General features: G+C 45.5%; 1 protein-coding gene across 1 annotated transcript in view; it reads right to left on the reverse strand.

The window, feature by feature from the left end:
* The window catches only part of LOC126334672 (juvenile hormone esterase-like), an 88,370-nt gene that overhangs the window by 47,346 nt on the left and 22,784 nt on the right, over positions 1–18,240 (reverse strand). The window contains exons 4-5 of the mRNA XM_049997137.1: positions 11,941–12,126; positions 6,481–6,680 (exon numbers count right to left, since the gene is read on the reverse strand). Of these exons, the coding sequence (XP_049853094.1) occupies positions 6,481–6,680; positions 11,941–12,126 (386 nt within the window). The remainder of the gene's footprint in view (positions 1–6,480; positions 6,681–11,940; positions 12,127–18,240) is intronic.

Here is an 18,240-nt window from a genome sequence, read left to right on the forward strand (position 1 = left end):
ACACATCAGAGTCGCATCTAGACGTATCAGAGGCTCCATATCACTCCACCTGCACACGCCCCACACCATTACAGAGCCTTCACCAGCTTGAACAGTCCCCTGCTGACATGCAGGGTCTATGGATTCATGAGGTTGTCTCCATACCCCTACACGTTCATCCGCTCGATACCATTTGAAACGAGACTCGTCCGACCAGGCAACATATTTCCAGTCATCAACAGCCCAATGATGACGGGCCCAGGCGAGACGCAAAGCTTTGTCGTGCAGTCATCAAGGATACACGAGTGGGCCTTCGGCCCCGAAAGCCTGTATCGATCATGTTTCGTTGAATGCTTCACACGCTGACACTTCTTGATGGCCCAGCATTGAAGTCTGTAGAAATTTTCGGTAGGGTCACATTTCTGTCACTTTGAGTGACTCTCTTCAATCGTCGTAGGTCCCGTTCTTCCACGATCTTTTTCCGGCCGCAGCGATGTCGAATATTTGATGCTTTACAGACTTCCTGATATTCACGGTACACTCATGAAATGGTCGTACGGGAAAATCCCCACTTCATCGCTGCCTCGGAGATGCTGTGGCCCATCGCTCGTGCGCCGTCTATAACACTACGTTCAAACTCACTTAAATCTTCATGACTTGCCATTGTAGCAGCAGTAACCTAACAACTGCGCCAGACAGTTGTTATCTTATATAGCTGTTGCCGACCGCAGCGACGAATTCTTCCTGTTTACATATCTCTGTATTTGAATACGCTTCAGTGTATTTAAAGTAATACGTCTTACCTATACCTTAAGCGGCCTCCAGAAGATCAATAACATTACACAATAATTTTGTGCAATATTATTGACATACTCCCTAGGCAGCTCAGTAATTTTGTCAACTGCATTTTAAATAATATTGGGCAATGCAATAATGCTGAGATTCGGAAACTGGGACGATAAAGCCGCTGCTGCTGCGATAATTGCTCTACTTTGTTCGCATCACAACAAAAAGTGGATGAAAAATTTATTTATGGAGCGTCAAAGACCAATCACAGAAACTTGTTGGTAGATTGACGTTGAACAAAAAAAAGAAATATTATCATAACTTCTTGTGTGTTTACGGTCTAACATTTGATACACTACTGGAATTGGCGTCCCTACGTATGGGCATTGCCCCCCCCCCCCCCCCTGGAGCCATGAGCTGTCACTGCAGAAGATAAACAATAAAACATTCCCCCTCGCAAATCCTCTGACGCCCCAGTGGCCGTGCTATTTACCCCTCTTCTCCTGAGGTAAACGGCTAACTTGACTTAGCTCACGGCCGAATTGACAAACGTGAATTGAAATTAAGCGTAACTCAAGTTGTTACTATATCTGTAAGTATTTTTATTTGTACAGGTTGTGAGCAGTAAAACAACGCTGTTAAGGAGCTGTTAATGTTAGCTGACGTTTTCGCATTCGGCTGTTAGTTCCTGGACGCCTAGAGTTATAAAATACGGCTGAGAACAGCGGGCTGCACGAGTGGCAGTAGGAGCCCACTTATCAGTATGACACAGCTCCTCCTTGGCTTGGATTGATCCACTGATTCGGTTGCGATTGATGTCATGAAGCCACTGTGTCCTCTACTGAGGCAAGCTGACGCACAACTGTTGCAACTGGTCCTTGATATCGTTCCTGGATATTGGCGCAGGGACAGATTTGGCGTTCGAGCTGGTCCCACACATGTTCTATTGGTAACAGATCTGGGGATTTGGCTAGCCACGGGAGCACATCAACAGCACAGAGACACGTGCCATGTGTGGGTGAGCGTTGTCCAATGGAGCCACAATACTTTCACGTGAGAGGTAACCCATGAGGACGCATGATGTCTGTGTTGTTCCACTGTTTCATCAGCGTCCTCTAGGAGCAGTGACCTGAACTCAATACCTGATGTTTTTCCACACCTTGATGACAGGAGTGACACATGTGTGCCTCTTAAAAACGTTGCTCGGCGGCGATGGTCATCCGGGGTAATGAAGAACTGTGACGCCATTCATCAGCTGCCCATGCTACCCAGTCATGGCATCACTCCAAACGCAGCCGTTTGTCAATAGTAATTCCCCAGTCCCCTTCCTTCTATGCTGCAGGATGACAGAGACTGTTGCAAGGAGTCCATTACTTGTTCTCGGATGGAAGGCACGATGTCTATGTGCACAATGCGACGATTGTCCCTTGAGATGGTCAAGCGTGGTATACTGGAACCTTGACAACAGGTGCATCGGCCCTCACGTTTCCGAGCAGTCCGACACCGGGTCACTGTCGCACCTGAATGCCACATAAATCGGGATACTGCACGATTCGCCCAGCCAACCAAATGGAGGCTCACAATTTGTATCTTTTCAAATTCTATCAGGTGCTGATAACGCTGTCTCTCATGAGGGCACAGCATCCCCTTGTCCTTCGTATGATCACACCGCATCCGCAAAACCCTTATCGTCATCCACCCGTTCCATATCCGCATCCGCAGTGATTTGAGGTTAACCACAACAACAAAAAACTCACCAGTCTTGGCAGGAAAGTCGTTTTGAATTTCGAAGTTGCGTGTCGAAATGGGTTTCTCGAGACAACATAGTTCCTCATTGATGTGAGAGCCAAATACGGTACAGTGACTGCCATGAGGCAGGCAGAAGCTCTCCGGAGCGCTCGCTGCAGCGGCTCGGACAACGTGTCCTGTAGGCGCTGAGAGTTATGGAGTCGGCCCATTGACCGTTCAAAGCAAGCGACAATGCTCTTAAGTGTACCTGCACATTAGATTGTTCACATAGAGTAACAATGCTCCACAAGCTGAAACAGCCTGTTTTATAAAAAGAAAACAAAAATATTACTGTCATGCATGTTAAAACTCCAGGTAGGCACTTAACAGATTATCATCATTTATTTTCCTAATATTTCAAAACCTGATTTTGAAGTTAAATGTTCTTATGGCGATTAATAAAAATACTAAATATACGTGGGGAAGACTTTTTAAAAGGATGTCAGAAAAATTATTACATCTACCAACATTTTTTTTCTCATCTCAGTCGATTAACTATCTTGATTTATCTCAGACAATACTATTCGAACTTCGAACAATTTCGAGTTAATTGGCTCAGACATGTCTAGTTTTTTGTCTCATCGTGCGTCCACATCTCCTTCCAACGACTTCTGGAGGCAGTGCTGAGGATCAGATCTTTTAAAAGAAGTTGCGGCAGCTCGGAAGACTATTAATTTCTATACTTCGTTCTTCTTATCATTGATATTTCCTCAAGTCGTGTGCTCCAGCACAGTATTGAGAATGTGCGCTGAGAGTGACAGTCTCTTTCGTTGACAAATTGCCGATAGTTGTACAGTGTTTGGACTTCTGTCGGCAGCAAACACACAACTTTTTGTATAGTGCTGTAAATCGAACGAGCGTAATATGTTTATCAGTTCATGTTCAATTTTTCTGCAGTTTTTCTTAATCTCGATAATTAATCACTCAACCGTCACGTTTTCCTTCTTCACTGTTAATGTAAGGTGTAGTCACTCTCATGTAATTTATTTTACAAATTGAATCACTGCACCGATCACCTGATAATGTTCCTCCTACTTATCTGAAAACATTCCTCAACCCTCTAGAAACAGATTTACTTAAGCGATCTGCTGTTTCCTTCAAAATTTCGCAAATGCTGGTTGTATGAAGTAGCAGTTTCTTGGCACTCACTGCAGCATACCTGGCCCTCACATCAACAAGGAACTGCATCGCCTCGAGACATTCATTTCCACACACAACTGCGAAAACTAAAATGTCTTTCTTGACAAACCAGATGAGATTTTTTGTCTAAGCTACTTTCAAATTCGGCAGGCCTTCAGGAACTTTTACGTCTCTCTTAGTATTTAAAGAAGTAATTATGCTACCTTTTAGAGCCCCAAACGCATGTTTTGACAAATTTGAAGCTCCTCTTTCGTGTCTGGTGTAAGAATTCACTTTCTTTACACACAAAACAAAGCACTACACTTTAATTTTTTGACGCTGGGATCAAATACATAATCAAATTTTTCCCAAATAGATTATTTCCATTTGGCTTCTAACAATAATGTGAAATCACCTAGTCTCACCTAACATGATATTATTATGCCCATGGCATGCATTTTATTAAATCACTCTGCTTTGTGTCTAGCCTGACCAATTTGTTACTTGGTCATTCAGTCACTACAAAGTGTCAACAGAAGGCGGCAGAAACTTGGCAACTTCTCAGGTAGCCATTGGCCAGATTCGTCATCCAGAATATGCTTCACAGATGTACAGAAGATGATGTCGCGGCGAATTGACAGTTACCAGGTGCAGGTCCCTTCGCTGCTGCTGAAGTGGTCACAGCCAGATGGTAAGCACAGAAACACTCTTCCACTTTACTCAGACCCAAAGACTTTAAGTTTTCAGCTAACATTACAACAGACGTGTGGTGGCGATCCATGTTATGTCGTTCACTGTCCACAGGTAACACAACTTGTCGAAAAGCGTATAATAACGATGGTATTGTCCTTTAATTTTTAACTACGCAGCTGTTATTACTGAGTAAATCCTCACATAGTGCAGCATACGGTGGCAATGGGCAGTGACCAATTTTCGTTCAAAACGCTAGGCGAGTTCATTTGTTCGGTAGGGAAGGCCGACAGGTGTTGCCACCTTGTGGCCAGCCGATAATGACAGAAACGAGGCGTGCGCCCTGGAATCTTCCTCAAACGATTTTATGGAAACTATTCGGTAAAAATATTTCATTTTTGCTTTACTTATAGCTTTAGATGTCCGGTTCATGTAGATGTGTTCATGATTTTGTCAATGGTCATAGTTATTGTGATATTTACGTGGAAGTAAGACACCGTTCGAAGTTCGGAAAAGGTTGCAATGGAAGATAGAGGTCGCTATGACTTTGCGTTTGATGCATATTACATAACATGTTCCTGTGTATGAAATTTAGCTAACAGTGAATTTTTCTTTAGACTTGGATAGATGTGTCAATCTGTCACTAATATTGAAAAAACCGATCTAACATAGCACACTCTTCTGCGATAGCGCCACGCCAGCGGTAAAGCCAGAGTGAAATATCCGTAACATCCCTCATATTTCGAAACGGTTTCAGGTATCGAAATGAGATTTTGGCAAACGATAGCGCACGTAGAGGAGATTAGTTTACAATATAATTATTATGCAAAACCTTATTATATAGCTTGTTATTCCACTAACTACAGACGTTTTCGATGAAAGAATGTAGTTTTTAAGGGCTGTCGATAGCTTGTGAAACGAGAAAAGCTATGGGTTTTGGAATACTATAAGTGAAGACATTACACGTTCTTTTTTGTACCGAGGGTGTGCTTTTACGTAAGCTCATGACCTTACTCTTCCTCAGTTCTTCACTCACTAAACTTTATAAACCACTGTTTGAGGATCCTCTTGAAATTGTGTCTGCACAACGTTTTAGTGAGGTGAATCTGTGTAAACTCCGCTGTGTTTTGGCAAAAGAAGCATAGTTTAACATGGAATCCAGAGAAATGTGTAGGCTGTACTCAAACCTCGCCACTCGTGGTCCTTCTCTGAAAGTTACAAATCTTTAACAAGCCAGGCGAAACTAAATCGCTGCATTTTCAGCGAATTCCTTTTTAGATGCTAATCGAAGCAGAGGTGACAGGTCTTTTGGATTGGTCACCATGAAAGTGCGAGCGTAGGCTTCAGTTTAGAAAGGTATTTCCCCTCCAACAGTCCGCCTTCCTCCTACAACGTCTGGCCCCTAACCCCTACCACCACCTCTGTCCCCTCGCGTGCCCTGCCATCTGCACATCTACCGGCCACGGTATTCTGTGCGGATTCTGGCCCACGGATGTTCGTAACAGTGTACACCTCTAACAATAACGTATTAACAAAGAATTGTTGAAGTGTTGGATGGTCTACCACAAACTTCATAATCAGGACTCTCACTTTCTGAACATTTTCTGGTACAGTGCCAACTGATGTATCAGTCGACGTTGACCCATTCGGAAAGGCTTATTACATCAGCCTATGTCTGACCTAAATCGTTGTCTCCAAAAGTTTCTTCGGAATTTGGCGCATTTTACTCAAATGCAGAACAAAACTTTATACAGCTGCATTGTTCTTTCAGATTAGCCATCCCAAAACGGAAAGTTCACAGCAAGTTGACACCAAAAATCTGATCACCCATAACTAACCAAAGCACTCAACTTGCAGCCACCTGCCACTCTCATTGAAGGATGATGTATAGAAAGAGACATTTTGTTACCCTTAACCATTTGCGCACATAATTCAAATTTCATCAACTTTTGGGTGCAATTAACTGTATAACAGAGATTTAGGGATATTAATGATGAATGCAGGAATCAGAGTGGAACTTGGTACCTTTAATGATTTCTTAGTCTCTTCCTGTTTGCCTATTGAGGTTACAAGCGGCCTTGTTAAAGTTATTCAGGAGAAATGAGGGAGTGTACTCACCTCTGGCGCGAGCGCGTGGCGCATGTCCTCGACGAAGGCCTTGGCGGGGAACTCCATCAGGTACATGAGCACCTCCTCGGAACTTCGCGTGCGCAGCCCCAAGTGCTCGGTCAGCACGAACGTACGTTCCGGCACGGCGGTCGAGAAGGCGGCGGGCACCAGCGTACTGCCGCTCATGGCGATGACGCGCTGGAACAGGCCTGCAGCCGCCGCTAATCAGCAAAACGTTGTCTACCCTCTCGTGAGAGCAGAGATCTTCGTACTTGCCGCAAAATTAAATTACAGTAGAGCAGACCACGTGTGAAAAAATGCGGGCATAAGTTTCTAGGGTGGTGGGAGGATCGGGGGGCTGCTGTTCACAAGCTGTGTAAGTCGCTCACTCACTTTAGAGGCAGAAATAACACTGTAGTTCGTGAGATAGCTGCAAAATTATCATCAGTAAATACACTCTTTGAGATTCTGACGGTGGGAGGAGTCACATCAGTGTTCTGCCAAAAGGCAGGTGTTCACACGGTAGTTCTCCAGGCTGTCCGGTCTGCATTATTTCCCCTTCCTTTTATGTCGTCTATCACCTTGTATCTCCTTCTTACTCTGTCTTCTCCCACAAACCAATCCTTCCAAAGCATCTGCTAGAAGCACCTCCCTTCTCAATGAATGTCCCAACCACTTCTTTTTCCTTTCTCTTACAACCTTCAGCAGATATCTTCTCTCACCAACCCTTTCCACTACTCTTTCATTACTCACTCTTTCCATCCAGCTTATTCTCTCAATTCTCCTCCACATCCACATCTCAAATGCTGCTAGCCTTTTTTCATCCTCTCGTCTCAGAGTCCATGTTTCTGCCCCATATAGTGCCACACTCCACACAAAAGATTTGCCAAATCTTTTACTTAGACCTTTATCTATTTTGCCACATAAGAGTGCCTCCTTCGCTATGGCAATTCAAGTTTTCACTTCCTGGTGACATCTCAAGTCTTCAGTTATTGTGCTTCCAATATATTTAAATGCATTTACTTGGCTAATGGTAGCTTGTCCTATTTTAATATTGGACAGTCTGCGTCTTGTACTGATGATCATACTCTTTGTTTTTGCTGTGTTTATTTGCATCCCATATTCCACACAAGCTTCATTCAGATCTTTCAGCATGTTATTCAATGTCCTCTCACTTTCTGCCACTAACACCATGTCATCAGCAAATCTTATACATTCTGTTCTCTTTCCACCAATACATATTCCTCTTTTCCCATCTAAGCCTTTCGCAATAATCTCTTCAAGGTAACGATAATGAGCGTATGGCATTGGTGGCTGGGAGACCCCTCGCGGGCGGTTCGGCCGCCGCTCCACAAGTTCTTTAACGCTACTACGGCGACTTGCAAGTGAATGAGGATGAAATGATGATGAGACACACAACACCCAGTCATCTCGAGGCAGAGATAATCCCTGACCCCGCTGGGAATCGAACCCGGGACCCCCTACGTGGGAAGGGAGAACGCTACTGCAAGACCACGAGCCAAGGACTCTTCAAGGTATGTGTTAAACAGCAGTGGGGAAAGGCAACAACCTTGTCTAACACCTTGTCCAATGCTGCTTCCTTCAGACATTTCATTTCCAGTCCTTATTCTTACTTTCCGGTGTAAATATAGATTCTGTATCAGTCGTCTCTCTTTCCAATCTACTCCTTTCCTCTTGAAAATATCCATCAGCTTGTTCCGCTGAACTCTGTCAAAATCCTTTTCTAAATCTATAAAAACAGCAAATTTTTCTCTACCTATTTCCATATATCTTTCCCCTATAGTTCTTAACTGGCCAATAGCATCTCTTGTTCCTTTTCCTCTTCTAAATCCGAACTACTCCTCTGCTATCCCTCTGTCCAGCTTGCCATATAGACTTCTATTCCACACTCTCAGTAAAACTTTTGCTGCATGAGAAATTAGACTTATTGTCCGATGCTCTTCAGATTTTTTTAGTTTTTCTCTTTTTCTCTTTTGGTATCATAACTGTTGCAAGTAAGTCCTCATGCCAGGAGGAGTAAAATACGGAAAACTTTGCTTTTTGCCGATGACACGGTAATTCTGCCAGACAGCAAAGGATTTGAAAGAGCAGTTGAAGAGAATGGAGAGTGTCTTGAAAGGAGGATATAAAATGAAAATCAACAAAAGCAAGACAAGGGTAGTGGCATGTATTCGCAGTAAAACAGATGGTGCTGAGGGAAATAGATTTGCAAATGAGACGCTATGTGTAGTTAACGAATTTTATTTTTTTGGCAGTAAAACAACTGATGGGGACGGAAGTAGAGAGGATAGAAAATGTGAGCTGGCAATGACATGATAAGGGTTGGTGGAGAAGAGAAATTTATTAACATCAAATATAAATTTGAGCGTTAGGAAGCCTTAGGTGAAAGTATTTGTCTGGAGTGTAAGTATGTACGGAAGTGAAACGTTGACGGTAAGCAGTTCAGACGAGAAGAGAATACAAGTGTTTCAAACGTAGTGCTACAGAAGAACGGTGAAAGCTGAATGCATAGATCACGTAGCAAATGTGGGTGTACTGAATGTAACTGAGAAAAAAGAAAAAAAAGAAATTTGTGAAATAACATGATTAAAAGAAGACATCAAGGAATCATCAGATTAATATAGTAAACAAGTTCGAATGCATGCAGGTTGTAGTAGTTACTCGGAAGCGAAGAGGTTTACTCCAGTTAGAGTAGCATGGAGAGCTGCAGGTACATTTCTGCAAACCATCACAAGAAGTGGGAACCTGCAAAAAATCCTTCTACCTTTGAAACGAAATAAAGCTCAGCAGAATAAGCAAGAAGATAACAAGAAAAATAACAGCACAGGCAAAGACAGCTCTCCGCGCCAAAAGAAATCTTCTTTAATCAAGCTTATGGCAATGTACTATTTGAAAAAGAAATTTCTGATTGTGGGCGACCGCGGCAGAGCATTGGATTACACACTCAAGGAAAATTACAAGTGAGAATCGACACGAGGAAAACTATACAGGAGGGAAAAGGAAATGATCGTCTGGCATTGATGGCCGGGAGACTCCACCGAGGAAGTTCGGCCACTGGACTCAAGTCTTATTTCAGGTAACGCCCCATTGGGCGACTTGGGCATCAGTGACGAGATTGACAGCACAACACCCACGCCACGAGCGGCTGGGTTTATTTAAAATTACTCACGAGATCCACATACTTGGCGGGAGACACTATTCTTGTAGGCATCTCTATGTGCTCACTATGCACTCAGAATTGAACAGAGTGACGTCAAGCGATCAATGGGCATGCTAGAGACACTGTCCAACACATCTGTGCAGAGCTTCATCACATTTTCACAGTTGTTTCCCTTTCGCTCCAAATCGGATCTTACTTTCCGAATACCCCTAGTATTCAAGGAAACCTTCACGCAGAATAATGTCACTCTCCACCTGTGCCTTACACCTGCGGCATAGCTTTTGTATGATAAGTTTCGTACATCATCATGTTTGGAATTCCATGATAAACAGAACAGAACACCTTGACTTACAAATAAAAATCACTATGCTTGGACTCCTGCCTGGAGAAAGATCAACTCGGATGTCGAGGCTTGGTAGTATCAGATCTGTCGCTAGCATCTCCGTGTACAGGTCATTCCAGCATTCAGCCAGGCAATGCACGATTTACCTCTAGTGCAGAAGGCTTCTCAAATCATAGCACTGCAACCACAAAATTTTTGCTCTTTCTCACCTGCTGCTCTTTTCCCAAGTTACGCCAATAATACTGGAATGCATTCGGTAAATCTGACTTAAACTTCTTTTTATCACTGAAGACCACTTTATCCCATTCTAAAGTCCATGTCATACGTTTTCCAGCAAACTCCAATCTAGCCTGTTTATGTCTGGTGCTAGCGCAAATTTTTGTAGTCGTTTCTCGAACGTAAAATGTTTGTCATGCAACAAAATTAATCGTATACGTCTGGCAGTCAGTGGCAACTGTAAATCAACAAGGCGAGAAGAGTGGCGGTTTGGGGCCCTTGTTTTGTGCAAAAACAACCATTTCGATGTCCCAGATAATTTTCTATTTTGCCCATATTTTCCGTTCTGGCCATATGATGCAACCAATGTAACGAAATTAGCGATCACTGTACTTGAACGGCTCAACTTCTTCACGATTTGATGATTAGAGTGTCCCATTTTTTGCTTTTTCATCACATAACTGTTTTGCTCGTGGCATTGTCACAATCGTAGTTTATGTGTAGAAAACGCACCGTCACTAGTGGTGCCTGTTTACCATCTGCAGTAAAGGCACGTGCCTACACAATGAAACCGAACACAGGCGACTGGCTTTGTACTGAGTTCCACGCTCTGCTACCTCAATCGTTAATGTCTTGTTGTATACTGCACTACTGACATCAAATGAGGTACCGTTTGACTGCATTTGTCGGTATACCCGATCTCATACTAATGCGTATATACTGTGTTCAACTATTCGAATCGACAGTGTTAATTTTCCTACAAATATCCATGCCTTTATACTGATTTCCACTACTACACGAGCCTATCGCAAAACGACAAACAGCAGAGATTCACATGAAGGTCAATCGTTTCACGACATAGCGGACGTTCAAGTCAGTGTGAAGCGCGAGTTAAACAACATCTCAGAGAAGGTCTGTCCTGACAATTTCACATGGTTCTATGAACATTCTCCCGTGTTTTGCACAAGTGAAAGGAGACATGAAGCCTTAAAACCACTATCTTAATGTTTCTCTATTTTTTTATTAATCCAATCTCGAAGCTTTTTCGACTGTGTTTGAAATATTTAACAGGATAACCTTCATCCCGTTACTACGAGCATATGGAAAGCGCATGGCAAATATCATTTAACATTTGCGGCGCGAATGTCGGCCCAGCGCAATGTTACAGCAAACGCTCTTCAGCTAATGATAGGTTGTTTTTTTTTTGCGTTCATTACTCACGCTATCAGAAATTGTTTTACGTGGAAAAACAAGGAAGATTGGGGTTTTAAGTCCCGTCGACATCGAAGACAGAGAAGCACAAGCTATGTCAAGGATAGGGAAGGAAATCGACCTGCAGCGATCTAGGAAAATCACGGAAAATCTGGATAGCAGAAGGCGGGTTTGAGCCGTCGACCTCCAGAATGCCAGTCCAGTGGGCCAACCACTGCGCTACCTCGTTCGATTTTTACGCGGAAATGGGCCTCTGTAATTATTTCGGCAAACACTGCATCTGCGAAACATATGTACACAGTCAGTGTCACTATAAGAAAAAGGTTGTGAATCACGAAGAATGAACAAAACAAACTTAGAAATGAGACCTGCCACGTAAGAAATTTCAAGTCTTATATAATATAACTAAAGTCTGTTTTAGAATGTACTAAAATATGATGCACTGATATTTAAAAATGTATCGTGCGTTACCTATCTCTTTACAGAGACCGTGTAGCGCCCTGCTGCCCTTACTCACCTCTAGACATGGGTGACAACATATGAGCATGGCAAGACCACGCTCCCGCGTCTTGGCCGAAGATGGTGACGTTCTTGGGGTCACCGCCGAAGTTGGCGATGTGGTCCTTGACCCAGCGAAGAGCCATCACCTGGTCCTTGAGGCCCATGTTACCAGGAACCACGTTGTCCCCGGTACTCATGAAACCTGCCAACATTTCAGGCTACCGTTGTTAATGAGACAAGAACATTTCGCTACCTATAGTTTACTTTGCTGTAGTATACGCCGACTAAGAAAAGAAAAGGAATGAACCTCCGAACACAGTCTGATGCCAACGTATCTTCATTCACAAACACACGATAGTCGGTAATGTGAATGATTGAAGTTGTAGTTCTCTGTGACAGGTATAACGGTCATCATACAATCTGAAATGGACTTCATTGTGGGTCACCATTTGGGCGATTGGAGGATTCGTGCAGTCTCCAGGTTTGTAGGACACGAGGATGTGACACTGACTCGATGTTGGCAAGTACTGAAACCTGACGGCACGCATACTCGTCAAGGTTCAGGTCGACTCCGTATCGTAACCCCTTCTTGTCTACCCCTGATATCAGAGAACAAATAATGGAGTCCCTGTGACATTCTGTATCATTCCACACCGTTGGCTGGACCCTAGCAGTAGTCGCAACGCCTCAAAGCAAGCAGCTTCGTTTGGATTGGTGCCGTAACCAGGAAGCATGGAGAGTCGAAATGTCGTCACAGTGTTTTCAGCGCTGAATCACAGATGACGACCGGTGACCTGGGGAAAGGTCCCACTCTTCCAATGTTTTGGAGAAACGCAGCTGTGTTTACTGCTGGCGTCACGGTGAGGGGATCCATCGGGTATGACTTAAGGCCACAGCTGACGGTGACCGAGGGAACTCTGAGAGCACAAAGGTATGTCTCACACATCCTGCGTCATCACACTTTGTCTCTCATGCGACGTAATCTTGGAGCCATTTTCCAACAGGGCAATGCTCGTCCACTCATTGCACATGTCTGTATGAGCTGTCTGCATGGTGATGAGGTACTCCCATAACCACAGACCTATCCAGATTGAACAACTGTGGGACCAACGCCGATATATAGGATATCAAGGACCAGCAGTGGGCCAGCTTGCGTTAGGAGTGGATACAACGGTTTTATGGCACCTTTCCACATGAATGAGAGCATGCGTCCAGGACAGAAGGAGTATAACATCATGGTGATAAGTGAGCTCATACTGCCGGGCTCATCATAAATTTGGCTCCGTTTTGTAATCACTCCAATAACATGACATACGCTCTCAACCCATGAATTTTCATGCCGTTTCCTCATCCCTTCTTCAGTCCTTCACCTTTTTTATTAGGCATTGTAATTAGGAGAAGTAACCTTCTCGCAAGATACTTGGTTAACATTCTTTCCAGCGTTCAAAGAACGCTATTGCCCTTAAGAAAAGCCAATAAACAAAGAACGTAAACCGCAGTGATGTGTTCACACAAGTGCTGTCACTTGCGAAAATCGTTAAACCCATGCTAATTTTAACCGTCAGAATGATTAAAAAATAAAGCGTACGCTTAATAACCAGCTTATACAACACATCCGGTATTAGTTTGTCCATTAGGTAACTAATTTCATGTTACGAAAATATACGGTAAATTTTTTTGGTAATGGATAGATCGCGCATTTACACTCCTGGAAATTGAAATAAGAACACCGTGAATTCATTGCCCCAGGAAGGGGAAACTTTATTGACACATTCCTGGGGTCAGATACATCACATAATAACACTGACAGAACCACAGGCACATAGACACAGGCAACAGAGCATGTACAATGTCGGCACTAGTACAGTGTATATCCACCTTTCGCAGCAATGCAGGCTGCTATTCTCCCATGGAGACGATCGTAGAGATACTGGATGTAGTCCTGTGGAACGGCTTGCCATGCCATTTCCACCTGGCGCCTCAGTTGGACCAGCGTTAGTGCTGGACGTGCAGACCGCGTGAGATGACGCTTCATCCAGTCCCAAACATGCTCAATGGGGAACAGATCCGGAGATCTTGCTGGCCAGGGTAGTTGACTTACACCTTTTAGAGCACGTTGGGTGGCACGGGATACATGCGGACATGCATTGTCCTGTTGGAACAACAAGTTCCCTTGCCGGTCTAGGAATGGTAGAACGATGGGTTCGATGACGGTTTGAATGTACCGTGCACTATTCAGTGTCCCCTCGACGATCACCAGAGGTGTACGGCCAGTGTAGGAGATCGCTCCCCACACCATGATGCCGGGTGTTGGCCCTGTGTGCCTCGGTCGTATGCAGTCCTGATTGTGGCGCTCACCTGCACGGCGCCAAACACGCATACGACCATCATTGGCACCAAGGCAGAAGCGACTCTCATCGCTGAAGACGACACGTCTGCATTCGTCTCTCCATTCACGCCTGTCGCGACACCACTGGAGGCGGGCTGCACGATATTGGGGCGTGAGCGGAAGACGGCCTAACGGTGTGCGGGACCGTAGCCCAGCTTCATGGAGACGGTTGCGAATGGTCCTCGCCGATACCCCAGGAGCAACCAATGTCCCTAATTTGCTGGGAAGTGGCGGTGTGGTCCCCTACAGCACTGCGTAGGATCCTACGGTCTTGGCGTGCATCCGTGCGTCGCTGCGGTCCGGTCCCAGGTCGACGGGCACGTGCACCTTCCGCCGACCACTGGCGACAACATCGATGTACTGTGGAGACCTCACGCCCCACGTGTTGAGCAATTCGGCGGTACGTCTACCCGGCCTCCCGCATGCCCACTATACGCCCTCGCTCAAAGTCCGTCAACTGCACATACGGTTCACGTCCACGCTGTCGCGGCATGCTACCAGTGTTAAAGACTGCGATGGAGCTCCGTATGCCACGGCAAACTGGCTGACACTGACGGCGGCGGTGCACAAATGCTCCGCAGCTAGCGCCATTCGACGGCCACCACCGCGGTTCCTGGTATGTCCGCTGTGCCGTGCGTTTGATCATTGCTTGTACAGCCCTCTCGCAGTGTCCGGAGCAAGTATGGTGGGTCTGACACGCCGGTGTCAATGTGTTCTTTTTTCCATTTCCAGGAGTGTAAATAGACCAAAAAGTAGCTATACAAGCATGTACTGACTGAAACATTTCCACTGAACGCACCAGAAATATGAGGGCTCACCACATTTGCTGCTCAAGAATAAGTTACTTTGTCCTTCTGGAACGCACAAAGCGTCTCGCGTGCGGCACAAGCTGTGTGTTCGACGGGCGCTGTGACACAGCTACTAATGCTGTGGAGGCATCATCCCAGGATTCAGAAATGCTTAGGTCAGTTTAGCAACGGTATGCCGGTTTTAACCCATCTATACGACTTAGAAGCGCTTTTGGGCACTTCATTGGATAAAGAATGGCTAGGTGGCTCAGTGGTCCAGGCTGAAAGGAACACGCTAAGGCGCAGTATACACACAAGTCAAAAAACAGTTTTGTATCACCCCAGTTCCCAGAACTCCTGAAAACAGACGTTGACTGTGGATATTGTATTACAGACACAGTCCTTTTGACTGTTCAGAGATGTTACTAAACCCGCCCAAAGATGTAAGCAACCATGCATGAGCAGCGCCTATTACACGGAGGGGGTCCGACAGCCGATCAGTTCCAGTTATTCCACCTGCAAAAAGGTACACATGATGTCTGTGGTTCAACCATGCCTAGACGGTCAATATCGCAGTTCAATTGTGTTCCTGGAAGGGCTCTCAACAAGGGAAGTGTCCAGGAGTCTCGAAGTGAACCAAAGCGCTGTTGTTCGGACATGGAGGAGATACAGAGAGACAGGAACTGACAATGACATGCCTCGCTCAGGGCGTCCAAGGGCTGCTACTGCCGTGAATGACCGCTACCTAGAGATTATGGCTCGGAGTAACCCTGACAGCAACACCACCATGCTGAATAATGCTTTTTGTTCAGCCACAAGACGTCTTGTTACGACTCAAACTGAGCGCAATAGTCTGCATGACACGAAACTTCACTCCCGACGTCCATGACGAGGTCCATCTTTGCAACCAGGACACCATGCAGTGCGGTACAGATGGGCCCAACAACATGCCACATGGACTGCTCAGGATTGGCATCACGTTCTCTTCACCGATGAGTGTCGCATATGTGTTCAGTCAATCGTCGGAGGTCGGAGACGTGTTTGGAAGCAACCCGCTCAAGTGGCACTGTGCAATGGATGTATGTAGGTCCGGAGTGGCCGAGGGGTTCTAGGCGCTTAAGTCTGGAATCGTGCGACCGCTACGGTCGCACGTTCGAATCCTGCCTCGGGCATGGATGTGTGTGATGTCCTTAGTTAGGTTTAACTAGTTCTAAGTTGTAGGGGACTGATGACCTCAGGAGTTACGTCCCATAGTGTTCAGAGCCATTTGAACCATTTTTGATGTATATGGACGTATATCACCCGGAAACTATAGTTCGAGTCACAAACGAGGGCAGCCGAGTTTAAGCTTGTTCTGCACACCTGTGTCACGTACTCTCCAACAGCCAATGAGCGTTCATTATATTAAATGTGATCGTAGTGAGTAGTTTAGAGAATTTTGATACCATTTGTTACGAGTTGCCATCCCTGATTGTCGTGGTGAGTGATGAAACTAGCGATAAAGCTAGCGAGAGACACAATTTGTTCCCTATACGCTTTCTTCAAGCGGAAGTCAAGCGCATGCGCGTACCGCAACTGTATCTTAGAATATTCTACATTGCAATCCTTGTCCGTGCGTCAACATGCGCGAACGTCCATCGTTCGTGGATAGGACTTTAGCACTCCTTGACCGGACAACCAGCTGTTATTTAACCACTCGAAAGCTGCTTCAATCAGACAAACTCAGATTTCCACCTGGGAAAAGAAGACTGCCATACGAATAATTGGACACACAGCAGCGTATATAACACAATATACATTCATGCCCATAAATTACGAATAATTGCAGAATGTGGAGCCACACAACGAGGCACTACACAAAACTGGCACTAATAGCATAGGTACACAGGGAACACACACCACACAGATCTGTAATTCCACGGTATTGGTGATAAATTGAGAAAACCGTTCAGAAAAACATGTGCTACAAAACGCCACTGCTTCCTGCGCATATACCCCGACATCATTGTGGCATATGATCACCTCAGGCCGCATAACAGGTTGGCATGCTCTGGATCAGATGGTCGAGCAGCTGCTGGGGTATAGTCTCCCATTCTTGCACCAGTGCGTGTCGGAACTCCTGAAGTGTCGTAGGGGTTTGAAGACGTGCAGCGATACGTCGACCGAGAGCATCCAAGAAGTGCTCGATGGGGTTTAGGTCTGAAGAATAGGCAGGCCACTCCATTCGCCTGATATCTTCTCTTTCAAGGTACTTTTCCACGATGGCAGCTCGGTGGGGCCGTGCGTTATCATCCATCAGGAGGAAGGTGGGATCCACTGCACCCCTGAAAAGGAGGACATACTCGTGCAAAATGACGTCCCGACACACCTGACCTACTACAGTTCCTCTGTCAAATACATGCAAGGGTGTACGTGCGCCAATCGTAATCCCACCCCACATCATCGAACCACGACCTCCATACAGGCCACTTTCAAGGACATTGAAGGGTTGGTATGTTTCGTGGTTCACGCCAGATGAAAACCCGGCGAGAATCACTGTTCAGACTACACCTGGACTCGTCCGTGAACATAAGCTGGGACCACTGTTCCAATGACCATGTACTGTGTTCTTGACACCAGGCTTTGCGGGCTCTCCTGTGACCACGGGTCAGTAGAATATACCTTGCAGGTCTCCGGGCGAATAAACCATGTCTGTTCAGTCGTCTGTGGACTGTGTGTCTGGAGACAACTGTTACAGTGGCTGCGGTAAGGTCCCGAGCAAGGCTACCTGCAGTACTCCGTGGCCGTCTGCGGGCACTGATGGTGAGATATCGGTCTTAGTGAGGTGTTGTACACTGTGGTCGTCCCGTACTGTAGCATCTGGACAAGTTTCCAGACTGCTGGAATGGTTGCCATAATCTTGATAACACACTTTGTGGCACACGGAGGGCCCGTGCTACGACCTGCTGTGTTTGACCAGCCTCCAGTCGTCCTAGTATTCTACCCCTCAGAACGTCATCAATATGTGTTCTTTGAGCCATTTTCAACACACAGTAGTCCGCAGCTCGCGGTCGTGCGGTGGCGTTATCGCTTCCCGCGCCCGGGTTCCCAGGTTCAATTCCCGGCGGGGTCAGGGATTTACTCTACCTCGTGATGACTG

The sequence above is a fragment of the Schistocerca gregaria genome, chromosome 2, assembly GCF_023897955.1.
Source record: "Schistocerca gregaria isolate iqSchGreg1 chromosome 2, iqSchGreg1.2, whole genome shotgun sequence".
Taxonomy (NCBI): Eukaryota; Metazoa; Arthropoda; class Insecta; order Orthoptera; family Acrididae; genus Schistocerca; species Schistocerca gregaria.